The sequence below is a fragment of the Canis lupus genome, chromosome 9 (genome assembly GCF_011100685.1).
Source record: "Canis lupus familiaris isolate Mischka breed German Shepherd chromosome 9, alternate assembly UU_Cfam_GSD_1.0, whole genome shotgun sequence".
Taxonomy (NCBI): Eukaryota; Metazoa; Chordata; class Mammalia; order Carnivora; family Canidae; genus Canis; species Canis lupus.
This window is the reverse complement of record NC_049230.1, coordinates 4,408,885-4,421,728: the sequence shown is the minus strand read 5'-3', so window position 1 is coordinate 4,421,728 and position 12,844 is coordinate 4,408,885. Positions and strand designations below refer to the sequence as shown.

At 62.1% G+C, this 12,844-nt stretch overlaps 1 protein-coding gene and 1 long non-coding RNA gene across 12 annotated transcripts in view; one reads left to right on the top strand and one right to left on the bottom strand.

The window, feature by feature from the left end:
* The window catches only part of SEPTIN9 (septin 9), a 145,821-nt gene that overhangs the window by 124,518 nt on the left and 8,459 nt on the right, over positions 1 to 12,844 (top strand). For all 11 annotated transcript variants that reach the window (XM_038546489.1, XM_038546491.1, XM_038546492.1 and 8 more), the window contains 4 exons: positions 10,228 to 10,419; positions 11,354 to 11,482; positions 11,792 to 11,873; positions 12,163 to 12,300. In XM_038546489.1, coding sequence (XP_038402417.1) covers positions 10,228 to 10,419; positions 11,354 to 11,482; positions 11,792 to 11,873; positions 12,163 to 12,300 — 541 coding nt within the window. The remainder of the gene's footprint in view (positions 1 to 10,227; positions 10,420 to 11,353; positions 11,483 to 11,791; positions 11,874 to 12,162; positions 12,301 to 12,844) is intronic.
* On the bottom strand, positions 8,380 to 12,204 carry LOC119873215. The gene is made up of 3 exons (XR_005364164.1): positions 12,057 to 12,204; positions 9,566 to 9,630; positions 8,380 to 8,896 (listed from the first exon to the last, which is right to left on the bottom strand). It is a non-coding gene; the product is annotated as an uncharacterized LOC119873215 (long non-coding RNA).

Below are 12,844 nucleotides of genomic sequence, written 5' to 3'. Positions count from 1 at the left end.
CACTATAGAGCGTGGAGTGTGCCCCGCGTGATTCTGTGTGTTTCGTAAATGATCGATTCTCCTAGTGCTCTTGGGAGGCAAATATTACTTTTCCATCATACACGTAGGAAAATGGAGGCACAGAGAGGTTAAGGGACTTGCTCAGGGTCACACAGCGAGTGCGGTGGTGGGGTGGGTGAGGGTGAAGGCAGTTGACAGTGATGGCTTGGACTGTGGCGGGGAAGGGGGGCGGGACGACCATGGGGTGGGGAGCAAGGAGACCCGCTTGCAGGAATGTTGGGTTAGAAGTGGTAGGAACTTGGGGTGGGTGGTGGGTCTGGGAGATGGAAGGGGAAGGTCGAAGACCGGCCCCCCAGGTTTGTAGCTGTAATGACCACACGCACGGAGGGGCCACTTACTCCAAGGGGGACGTGCGGGGCAGGCTGGAGAGTCGGAGTTTGGCTCGGGGCGTGTTCAGTGTGAGACAGCCAGGCTGCGCTGGGGCCGAGGCCGCAGATCCCCGTGCTGGGCTCGGGGCCTGGCCGACGTGGGGCTCCGGGCATCTCTGCCGAGCCATGATGGACGTAAGGGAACGGTCAGTCGGCTCCGGTGTGTGAAGGACAGAGGCTGGCATTTAATGCACGGAAGATGGGCAGAGTCGCCTGGGGACAGTGTCCAGCCAGGGACCAGGGCTGATTCTGCGTGTGGAGGAGGGGCTGGCGCGGAAGCCGAGAGATTTCAGGAAGGGAAAGGCTGGGGTGGTCCGGGCGCATGCGCTGCAACTTGGGGTGAGGGGTGACCCCTAAGTACTTTGCCCTGCAGAGGCCTGGCCGCTGTGTCTCCTCAAAACCCCAAGCCCCAGGGTGCATCACGCCACAGCCCAGATGGGAAGATGGACCTCGCCTCTCCTTCCTCTGCCGTGTGACCCAGCGCTGGGCTCAGGTGTCTGCACCCCGCCCACCCCCTGCCAGGCAGGGTTTCGGGGGGTGATGGACGTGTCTGTCCCGAGGGCTGACTGGGCTGCTGTCCCAGTTATGGCTTTTTCTTGGGGCGGGCCTGGGGTACGGGGGTGGCTGTGTGTCTGAGACCCCGCGGATGGGCAGGCAGTCCGTCCCGCAGTCCCTTCAGAGAGCTGCAGCCGTAGGTGGTGGGCCTGGTGCGCCCTAGGATGTGCCCTTGGGTTTCATGGGGTCTTTCTGTGGTTTATTCACCGGATGAGCAGTGGGGTCTTACGTGGGGACACGGAGGATCTAAGTAGCCCCGCTGGCAGGTGGGCACAGTCCGGGTGGGCTGCGGGAGCCGTAGGAGGGTCCCTGCCACCCCCTGGGCCCTGAGCCCACTGCTTCCAGCTCCACTTCCCTCCTGAGCAGGGAGGACCCAGAGGCAGGAGAGCAGATGACTCCGGCTCTCTCCCTGCAGCCCAGAGCTGGAGCCGCAAATGGATGGGTGACCTGAGTCGAGGCGGTCCGGAGCGGCTGACCCCGCACTTGCTTCCTAGACCTCAGACCCTCGGCTGGTGGCACGAGATGGCCAGCTCACTGCTCCGGGGTCATCGGGCCAGGCTTCTCTCCTAGCCCAAGAATGTGCCGCTCCCTGCTCGGCCCCCTCCCAGGCTGTGCTCCGCCTGCCTCAAGTGCTCTGGGCACAAGGTCGCCTTAGGTAGCACCCCCCACCACCCCACCCCACCCCACCCCACCCCACCCCACCCTGGGCCTGACCAGGACTGCACAGACGCAAATCGTTTCATAACTTTGGCCGGGGAGGGGGGTGAATGTTTGATATCTTCCTCTACATAGCCCCTGGGTGGGGGGGCTGGGCTGTTGCACCCCGGGAGGCCTGTCTACTTTTTGTTTTCTCAGATGATTTCATCAGTGGGGGGAGGCGGAACCCCAGCGCCCCCAGCTCTGGTGAGGATCTGCTGACAGTCCTGCTGATAGGAGAGGGGGTGGGGGTGGAGGAGAGGCCTCAGCCCCCTCCTTAGGGGGACGTCCCTGATAAGAGGAAATTCCACCCGGTGACAAATGGCCAGTTTCCACCCATCCACGGGGGAGGATCTTTTCTTTCTCTTTTTAACTTGGCAAATATTTGCCAAGAACTAACGGAATCTCTGCGGTCAGCCGGCGCCCCTTCGGACTTGGTGGGCGGGCGGCCCGGGGCTGGATTCTGGGTTTGCTTTGGGGTTGGGGGCTCTTCATGCCCGAAGATTCTCTGGGGTGGGAGGATGCTCCGGGGCGGGGTGCAAGGGGAGGCACGGTCCCTGATCCTGCGAGGACAGCGGGGTGGGTGGAAAATTAAATAATAAATCCTTGACACAGGAAGTCGGAGGGCTCATCCCTGGGCTCCGGCTGTGGGTCCGTGCTGCAGGCTGCTTTTTAGGAAGAGAACATAGGCGGCCTGCAGGTCGGAGCTTGCTCTGGGCGAAGCCTGATGGAGCCCGGCTGGCCCAGAGGCACTGGAGGAGGAGGAGGAGGAGGAGGAGGAGGAGGAGGAGGAGGAGGAGGCCGGGCCGCAAAGAGAGAACAGAAGAGGGCCTCTTCCCGAAGGGGGTGGGGTGGCCTGGTGAGAGGTGGCTGCTGTCCAAATCTGACTCTTGCCGACTCGGGCCAATTGAAACCAAGAGCTTCTTGAGATTCCTCCCTGCACAATGGAGGAGAAGCTTGCTTTCACGCGTTTGGCGGGAGCCGAGCCCAGGAGCCTTGGCAGGCAGTAGGAGTGGGGGACCCCGCCTCCCCGCCTCAGGGGCGCCTCCGGCCCCTGAAAGAATGAATGAGCCTGAGCCGGACGGGCATGGCACTGTCCCTGCTCTGTCCCCTCCCGGGTCTGCGGAGGGCACGGGGGTCCTGGGAGATCTTGATTCGGGCACACCCCCACCAGGTCTTCTCTTGCTGCAACCTCGGGCCTGGTTGTTGTTCCTCCTCCCCCCCCACCTCCTCCTCCTCCTACTAGGGGGAAAACGGAAGGAGGAGCTCTTAGCTGGAGAAAATGCAGCCCTTTGCATGTGCAAATCCCTCCTTTCTGCGGAGAGGCGCGAGCCTTTGTGCTCCATTTCCAGGCGGAGTTTCAGGACAGAGGGCAAAGTCTCAGATTTCTGGCATCCCCAGTTCCTGACCAGACTCTGACTAGACGCTTCCTGCCTCGGACAAAGTGTGAAGTGTAATGTGATTTGGAATTACTTATCGAATTAGATGAGGCTTGTGTGCTTTTTGAAATCCAGTCCCTCTGATCCCCGCCTGCACAAATTTGCAAAATTTGGTCGTTTATATTCAGTGTTTCCGTCTTTAGAAGGGAGCAGGAAGTTCCCCTGGGACATTTCTGGGGAGTGTGCAGAGGCCTGGGTAGGTGAACGGGGTGGGTCGGGGTGGGGACTAGGAGCAAGGAACGGAGTAAATGGGAAGAGGTCCCGTTTCCCAAGCCCTGCGGGGAGCGAGGCCCGCACCCTCCGCGCCCACGGCTGCTGATGCCCATTGCTGGTTCTCACTGGTCCTGCCTGCTGCAGCTCAGGGAGGGAGGCCCCCTGGCCGAGGAGTATTCGCTGAAATGAATCTGTATTGTGGTCCTGGTCCCCCAGGACCCTGGGATCTTCTTCCAGGATTATTGTTTGTGCCGTTTCTTGCACATCTTGTTCCAGGGCAGTTCTGTAGCCTGTGTGTGCTTGTGTGTGTGTGTCTGGTCCTTCACCTGCATTCCCCAATCCCAGGTTGGCTACAAGAGCATCTCCCTCCCCTACCACTTACACCAGAAGTGAGGAGTCCTCTCTGAGGCCTCTGTGAATTTGTCAGCTCAACCTGGGGTGACCTCCAAGAGGTGGAGGGTCCTAAAGGATGAGAATGGGCACTTTGACGTCTGCTCAGATGGGTCCGTCTGGGAGCTTTGGTGGGGCAGCAGGTGTGCCAGGCCTCTGCCGTGGGGCCTCCAACTGTACTAGGGTTTGCGTGCTTTGGCGCCCCCGCCGTGGGAGACGATCTGGGTAAGCTCGGCCAACGGCATTGGCTTTACCCCCAAGAACTTCGTCTGGGGCCTGGCTGTGACGCTGGAGCCACCTGACTGCCCCACGTGGTACCACGTGGCTGCCATGGCCCCGACAGAGCTGCTTCTGTGTTTGGCAGACGAGGCTGATGTTTGGGGAGGATGGAACTTGGGACACTGCCGGGATGCAGAACAAGGCATCAGGACAAACAGGGAGGCGGCAGGCTGGGGGGGTCCTCTGGGTGTCGGTTTCTGGGTCAGCCCTTGCAAGCCTTCCGTGGTGAGCTCTCTCTGCAGCTGCCCTGAGCTGGGGTGGACTGTGAGTGGCACTGGAGGCATCCCCCACCCCAAGAACGGGCTTCTTTCCAGGGTCGGCCTCACAGCCAGATGGGCAACCCACAGCCCCAGGCCCTGCGAGCTCCCCGGGTGTGTGATCCCACCATCCTTCGCAGGCCCTGGGTCTGGGCAGAGGTGCCCAGATGTGGCTGGCTCCGGCTGGGAATCACAGCCCCCACTGGGCTGCGGGCACTTGGGAGAGGGAGGTCCCCGGTAGGGGCTGGGCAGAGCCCTGCCCGCACTTCCTTCCTGCTTTTGGACCCTGCCACCCACCTCCTGAGAAAAGTCCCGCCCAGCAGGTGTGCCTGCTGGAGGAGGGGGTGGGAGCAGTAAGTGGGTCCCACGGGGGGGGGGGGCACCTGGCAGCTGCGGGGCTCCAGACCTCAGGCCTGAGCGTAGCATCTGGGGCCCAGCTGTCCTCTGAGCTGTAGAGCCGGCTGGTGGGCACTCATGGGCACAGTTGGGTTCTTTTCAGTCCGGCGCCACTGGCAGCCTCTGCTTTTCTTTCTTAATTATGACAGCTTTATTGAGATGACAGTTCCCACACCAGACAATTGACCCATTTAGAGCATGCAGTTCGGTGGCATTTATCCCGAGTTGTTTGAGCGTCCCCTCTGTCTGCTTCCAGAACATTTTCATCACCCCAAAAGGAAACCCCTTACGCATGGAGCAAGCACTCTCTCTCCCCCAGCCCCTGGCATCACTCATCTACTTGGTGTCTCTGTGGATTTGCTGATTCTGAATGTTTTGCATCAGTGGGATCGTACACGGGTGACTTTCTGCGACCAGCTTATTAAAACACTGAGCGTGACGTTTGCAAGGTTTGTCCACATGGTAGCAGGTGCCGGGTCGTCACTGCATTTTATGGCTGATACTCCCATTGTGATGTTTATCCCTTCATCCATTGCTGGATTTTAGATATTTCTCGAGTGCTGCCGTCTGGGCTCAGGAATTGGGGATACCACTGAGCAGGCCACAGTGTCCGCAGGTTCAAGGGGCTTGCAGAGGAGGGGGCGGTGGTCAGGAAGCAGGTGGCCCATCTTCTGCCCCCATGAGCAGTGCCAGTGTAGCAGGGCGGGGAGTGGGGGCTTGCAAAGGGCCACATGGAGCCAGGGCCAGAACCCAAGGCCCCTGGCACCTGCCATGCCGCCTCGTTTTCACGGTAGGATGACCATGTCTGTTGCTGTGTCTTGCTGGGGGTCACCTGGGTTCTATTCATAGTTAGGCTGGATCCCCAGAAGAATTCACCCACTGACGGGTGAATGGATACACAGTGGAATGTTACGCAGACGTGAAGAGGAAGGACGTCGTGGCACCTGCTGCAACATGCAGGGGCCGTGAGGATGTTGGGCTCAGTGAAAGAAGCCAGACACGGGACTGTGCTGCGACCGTGCTGCGACCGTGCTGCTGAGGTCTGTAGACGGGTCAAGTTCACTGAGTCAGCAGGTGGGCCAGAGAGGCCCCTGGGGGAGCGGGAGGACAGGTTGGACTTTCGTGGGGGCAGTTTCTGTCTGGGGTGATGGAAACAGTCTGGAGGTGGACAGTGGCAATGGCTGCACGCCGTCGTGTGCATGCCGCGGGAGCAGACGCTGAAACACGGTTTAAATGGTCGAAACTTTCTGTGTGTGTATGTTTACCACAACAAAGGAAAGAATTAGGCTGGAGGAAGGTATGAGCCCGTGTGTAGGGTCACCCCAGCCTGGGTGGTCCCGGGCCTGCCTTCCACGGGGAGGTCGGTGGCCTGGGGGGCAGTGACGTCACCCTGGGCCTGAGAGCCTTGAGGGGAGAGCTGCTGGCCTGCGGCTGCTGGGCAGGGAGGGAGGCCACACCGGGGCCCCCGCGCCCAGGGCACACCCGGGGTCCCCTCCTCTGAGGTGGGGAAGCAAGGGCCTGCAGCTTGCCCTCACGCCGCATTGCCCTGCCCGAGAGCCAGGCGGGAGCAGGGAGAGAAGGCAGGCAGTGCTGTGTGACCACAAGGATGTTACTTAACCTCTGTGATCTGAACCTGAGTTTTCCTCTTTCAGAAATGGGCCTCCGCTGGGGCTCCTGGCTGGCTCGGTCCGTAGAGCATGTGACTCAACCGTTGTGAGTTCAAGCCCCAGTTGAGTGTAGAGGTTACTTAAAAACAGGATCTTTTTTAAAAACCAGCTCGGGGCTGCTGGGTGGTGTAGTTGGTTGGGCATCCGACTCTTGGCTTCTGCTCAGGCCATGATCTCGGGGTCGTGGGATCAGGCCCCGCATTGGGCTCCACACCCAGCGTGGAGTCTGCTTGGGATTCTCTCTCTCCCTCTGCCCCTCCCGCTCATGCACTCATTCTCTCTCTCTCTCTCAAATAAATAAATCTTTTTAAAAAATGGGGCTCCCTCTTGTTCTCTTAAGCTGATGAGGGTGCAGACAGAAGTATCTGGGAGGTGAATGCAAAACCTTTTTTTTACGTGAAGAACATCCCTTTCCTATTAATAGCATCTCAAGAAGTTGGGGTGTGAAACAAAACCTTCAGGTGCCAGCGCCATGGAAAGAGAATGAGGCCCCAGCCGCAGGGAGAGGTCACTGGGGGACGTGGCCTGGATGCAGGTCTGACCATCGTGGTGGAGGGGCTGCGGGCCAGCCTGGGGCAGCACAGCCCTCCACCCACCCCACACCAAGGGGACACTCCCAAGACCCGCGTCACTCCATGAGTATTGATTGTGTCCCCTCCCTGCGCAGGTCTGGAGACCCGGGGCGGTGCAGGGGAAGCTTCAGGGTCGAACAGATGGAGTGAAGGTCGCAGGTCATAGGCCTGACCTCTTTTGATGGCGTCTCACGAAGAGAAAAAAAACGCTCCGAGGACCTCAGTTTCCCCATTTGTGAAAGGAGTAGGTTGACCTAGAACTGTGTGCTGTCCAGCATTTTTGTCATTTGCCATGTGTCACTTTTTAAATATAAACTAATTAAAATCAGATCAAATAAATAAATCTAGTTCCTCGCTCGGCTGGGCTGCATTTCAAGGGCTCAGTGGCCCCCACGTGAAAACAGCTGGCAGTTGCTCAAAAAAATCAAAGATGCTGATGCCGTGCGACCTGGCGATCCCACCTGTGGGGATGTCCCCAAACGAGGCGAGAAGCAGGGTCCCTGGCTACTTGCACACCTGTATGCGGAGCCGTGTGCGAGAGCAGCTCAGGCGTCCGTGGAGGGATGAACAGATACGCAGGACGTGCTCTAGCCACGCCGGGCACTTGTGCTCAGCCTCGAGAACGAAGGGTGTCCTGACACCTGCTGCGACATGTGCAGACCTTGAGGACATTATGTCACATGCAGTAAGCCAGCCCCCAGTGGGCGAGCGCTGTTAAGATTCCCCTTTATTGAGGGGTCCCTGGAGCAGCCAGTTGCACAGACAGTAGGATGGGACCCCCCCGGGGGGGGGGGAGAAGGAGGGCGGTTCGGGTGTCACGGGGAGAGAATCGCAGTTCCGCGAGGTGGAAAGCTTCTGGAGATCGACTGTACGACAAGGTGAACGTATTTAACGCCACCGCACCGGACACTTAAAATGGTTGGTGGCAAATGTCAGGTTTTGTGTATCTCTTACCACGATTAAGGAGACAGTCACAGTGGCTACAGCGTCCGACCGCGCGGGGGCACAGAATGGGGGCCTCTCGGAGGGTGGTGGAGAGACGGAGGAGACGGCCCCTGTTGTCGCTCCGGGCCGGCAGGAGCAGGTCCCTGGTGACTCTCCGTGGGAAGCAAGTGTTCAGAGAAAGTGTCCCTGGGCCGGTTTGTCTGATGGGGCCTCTGCTTTTTCCACGTGGAGGCCCTGGAGGCAGACCCCACAGCCTGCCACCTCCCGGCAGGGCAGGACAAACTGGGGTGGCTGCCCCCGGAGAGGAGAGGCTGGCAGGATGGACCCTCACCTGCGCCGAGGGAAGGATGGGGCTTGTCGCTTTATTATTATTATTTCTTGAGCAGGGCCCTGGGGGGCAGGATGTTTGCTTTGTGGTTTGAGTTTCTGCAGTGGATGTTGGCGCCCACGGAGGGGGCCAGCTGGAGCAGAGGCCGGAGGGGAGGAGGGAGCTGGAGCGGAGGGGGTGCAGGGGGGAGGGAGGGGGAGAGAGGGGAGGGGGGCGCCCAGGCCCGGACAGAATGGCTCCCAGACCCACAGGCAGATGGAAGCAATTTGGGGTCACGTGGGGCTGGGCTGAACTGCTGGCCTGCAAGAGGAGGCCCCACGGCTGCCTCCAGGAAGCAGCCCCACAGCCACATGTTCAAGGCCAGATGCAGCGCTTGTCTTTGTTTATTTAAAGATGCTGGAGCTCGAGCTCGGGGACAGTGTTTCTGAAGAGGGAGCAGAGGCAGATGCCTTCTGGGCGCTGCTGGGAGGAGGCCCGAGGCTGTCATCGCTGGCCTGGGCGGGGGGCAGCGGGGGTCCCCGGCGCTTTCACATGTGCTCTGTTATTTGCTCCATCCCCCATCCGGTGAAGTAGGAATTACCCACGCTTTGTGGGGCTGAGAAAATGGAGAAGTTGAGTGACTTTGTGTGGATAAGCCGCCCACGCTCCGATTCTGGAACTGGTCAGCAGATGGTCCCTCCTTGTCGTGGGTGGGAAGGGTGCCTGCCCCCGCTGTCCACGCCCTCTGACACCTAGAAGACAGAGGTGTGGCTGCCGAGGTGCGAGCCGGCCGGGCCCACTGGGGTTTGGTGGTTGCAGGAGCATCTGGTCACTTCCCCAGGAAGTGGAGGCACAGTGTGTCTGAGGCCCCCGCGGTGGCCTTCTGGCCGGGCAGCCCGTGCCTGCTGCTTCCTCGGGGCGGGGCCGGGAGGACACGACCCTGTTCCCCCCCCTCCCCTGCCCAGCACACACCCGGGAGTAGGAAAATGGGGGTTCCAGGGCTGATGCCCAGGGAGCCAACCAGCCCCACCCTGCGGGGACCCGGGAGACGTCGAGGTGCACCGTGTGCTTTCTTCCCGTGAGCTTGGTGTGCACCGGACAGGCCCGTGAGCGCCCCCGGGAAGTGGGGTGGAGCTGACATTCCTCCTGAGTGGTCGAGGGGTGGGAAGGGCCTGGATGCACCAGGGCAAGGGAGGCTGCCAGGGGAACTGAGAGGCTGCCCGAGGAAAGGTGCGGCCAGGCGTGTGTGGTGTGTCTAGGGGCGCACCGGGACGGGGTGCTCCTGCCAGGCCCTCGGGGGGACCCGCATTGCGGTGAGCACCTCTCACGTCCCCACTGGGTGCCTCCTGGTCGTCCCTCCCTTAGGCCTCTGACCTGGACGTGCAGACTCCCAAGGGCGGCCAGGGGAGGAAGGTTCTGACCTGCAAGCTGCAGAAGCTTGAGTTGCTTCTAGAAGCAGCTCCGTCCCATCTGCCCGTCCACAGACCTGAAAGCAAAAGCTGTGGTTGTGGGGAACACAGGTGCTGGGCTGAGAGGAGAGCCCACTGGGCCCAGTCCAGGGTGGGGGGCAGGGAGCTGCCCCGGGGCCCTCTCCGCCTGCCCTCCTCGCCCGGGGAACAGCTGGGCCCCCCTGGAGGAGCATTGCTCGGGGATTGAACACGCCTTGCCCAGGAGGGGCAGGATGGTGAGGACTCGGGTCCTCCTTTCAATCCCAAGAAGGCTGTCCTCTCCTTTGTCCTGGTTCACAGGCTGGCCCCAGACACTCAGCTGTTTGGCCCCAAGGGTCTCGAGGCCCCCAGGCTGCAGCAGGTGCTGGGGCCTATTGCAGCCAGGTGCTGGAGGCGGAGAGGGCCCACCTGGGTGCCCTGGGGCAGGGTGGAGGCTGGGAAGAGGAGGGCTGGGGTCAGCGCTGTATTGGAGCCGAGGGAAGGGCACCGTGCAGGGCGGCCTTTAGGTCTAGGGTGTTCCACAGGGGTCTCTTGGACAGCGGAGCCTCAGTTTCCCTGTTTGAGAAGTGGGAGTGGTGTAGGTGCTTTGCAGATGCCTGTGTCTGACCCCCGACACCCCTACTGTCCCCCCACAGCCCCTGAGGCAGCTCCCGGCTGCATTGGCGACATGGCCGACACCCCCAGAGATGCTGGGCTGAAGCAGGCGCCCGCGCCCCGGAACGAGAAGGCCCCCGCGGACTTCGGCTACGTGGGGATCGACTCCATCCTGGAGCAGATGCGCAGGAAGGCCATGAAGCAGGGCTTCGAGTTCAACATCATGGTGGTCGGTGAGTCTGCGCCCCACGCCGGGACCCTGCACCGGGGGCTTTGGGGCTCAGTCTCCTCTTCTGAAAACCAGGGTGGCTGCATGCAGTCTGCGGGGCGGATCGCCCTGTCTGAATCCCGAGGTGGCAGGTCAGGGCGGGCCCCCGGAGCCAGGCAGCTGGGTCCCCCTATCCCCACGCTGGGCTCTATGCCCATGACCCTCGTGAGCAGGAGGGGCCTTCCAGTCACAGCCTAGTCCAGCTCCCCCCCACCCCCGTGCCCTCCACCCTCTGTCCTCCAGTTGTGGGAGGGGACTCGGTGAGTGAGGTTGGGGCACACGGCAAGGCCAGGAGCGCTTCTGGGGCCCAGGCACCTGGGAGGCACGCAGGAGATGGTCTGATGTCCTGGGGGCTCCCTGGCCAGTCAGCCTCTCAGTGGCAGGGTCTGCGGTTAGGGGACCAGCCAGTGGGTGTCCCGTCCCTGTCAGTGAGGCCCCAGCTGCCCACCGTCCAGGGGCCACTGTCCTGCCCCAGAAGGAACCGACTAGGGGCTTTTCACCAAGCCCAGGGGTTGCCCAGCTGCAGGCTTTATGCTGAACGTGCCTGCACTTCCCACCCAGATGACCCCCAGAAACGAGGTGGCCCGGCCGTGGTTAGACCGTGGCAGGTTTGCAGAGCCTCCTGGTATGTCGAGCTCTGGAGAGGAGAGCTGCACGGGGCCCCGGCCCCCCCACATGGCCTCCTCCGGGCTGCTCTGCATCTCGGCTCCTCTTGGGCCCTCTGGGTCCTGCCCTGCTACAGGGCACCACGAGAGCTGGGCCACTGCCTGGGCATCCCAGCCCTTCCTGCCTCCGGAGCTCCCCCTGCCCCGGGGCCCCCACGGGAGGGGTGCTGGGGGGCAGTGCCGAGGTGCTGCTGAATCGCAGGGCCCGCTGACTGGCTCCCATCCTCTCCGCAGGGCAGAGCGGCCTGGGGAAGTCCACCTTGATCAACACCCTCTTCAAATCCAAAATCAGCCGGAAGTCGGTACAGCCCACCTCGGAGGAGCGCATCCCCAAGACCATTGAGATCAAGTCCATCACGCACGGTGAGCGCTGGGGTGGGGCTGGGGGTGCCGAGTCGGGGATGCTCTCCAGGACCCCTGCAGGCCCTGGTCAGAAGGAGCCCCCCCCGCCCCAGATGACTGAGTTTGCCACCAAAACCCATGGGCAGCAGCTGCCCAAGATGACCGTCACCAGCCCCTGCTGGGCTTCGCTGCTGGCTGCGGTCGTCTCCCTGGCGTCACCTGGGGAGGGGGGTCATCGCTGGTCACCCATGTGACCCCGGGGCCTCGGGGTGGGGCTGTAAGGGTCCGGAGTCTCCCCCTGAGCCTGGTGGGTGCTGTGATTCTGTGCAGATATTGAGGAGAAAGGCGTCCGCATGAAGCTGACCGTCATCGACACCCCGGGGTTCGGGGACCATATCAACAACGAGAACTGGTAAGAGCCCATTGGGCTGCTCCTGGCCTCAGAGGCCCCCAAATCCCCGACCAACGCAGTTACCCTGGGAATCTTGCCCTCGCCCTCCCCCTGGGGTCAAAGGTCACCATGGGAGGCTGGTTTGGGAGCTCAGGGAAGGCTGCGGCCTCTGCTCAGAAAGCCCAACACCCCCGGCCCTTGTACCTGGAAGACTGGGTACCGGGTGGGGAATCAGGGGACTGGCGGCCTGCGGGAGGGGACGGGGCGGGAGCCGTCGCCTGGTGCGGCCTGACGGGGCCTCTCCGCGCAGCTGGCAGCCCATCATGAAGTTCATCAACGACCAGTACGAGAAGTACCTGCAGGAAGAGGTCAACATCAATCGGAAGAAGCGCATCCCGGACACGCGCGTGCACTGCTGCCTGTACTTCATCCCCGCCACCGGCCACTCGTGAGTCCTGCGCGGGGTCACCTCCCCGGGTCCCCGGTCCCGCGTGGTCAGGGCGGCTCTGTGCAGCCTGGTTCAGGACCCCGGGCTGTGTCTGTGACTGCTGCTCTCGCCAGGGCGGGGGGAAGAGCGGGCACAGCTCTGCCCCAGGGTGGGAGGAGGGTGCCGGCCCCTCGAGGGCCCCCGCGATGCTGCCCCACACCCGCTCAGGGCGCGTTTCCGGGTGGCGGGGGGCCGTTGAGGGCCAGGGCCTTAACCGACGTCAGACTGCGGCACGCTGGAGCCAGTGGGCCTGGGTCTGGGGGCACCGTGGACAGCAGCCTGTTCCAGAAGCTTGGCCGGGTGCTTCCTCCTGCCTGTCCCTCCCAAGGGAAGCCCCGCAGCCTTCGGAGCAAGAGCAGCCCCAGCTGCCGTCTCTGAGAGGACACCCCAGCCAGGACGGTGCTCAGAGCGGGCCTGTCCCCAGCCTGCCCGGCCCGGCCCGGCTCGTGTCTAGGGAATGCCCTCTGCCTCTTTCCTGTCCCTTATCAGGGCTTGGGTGGCACTC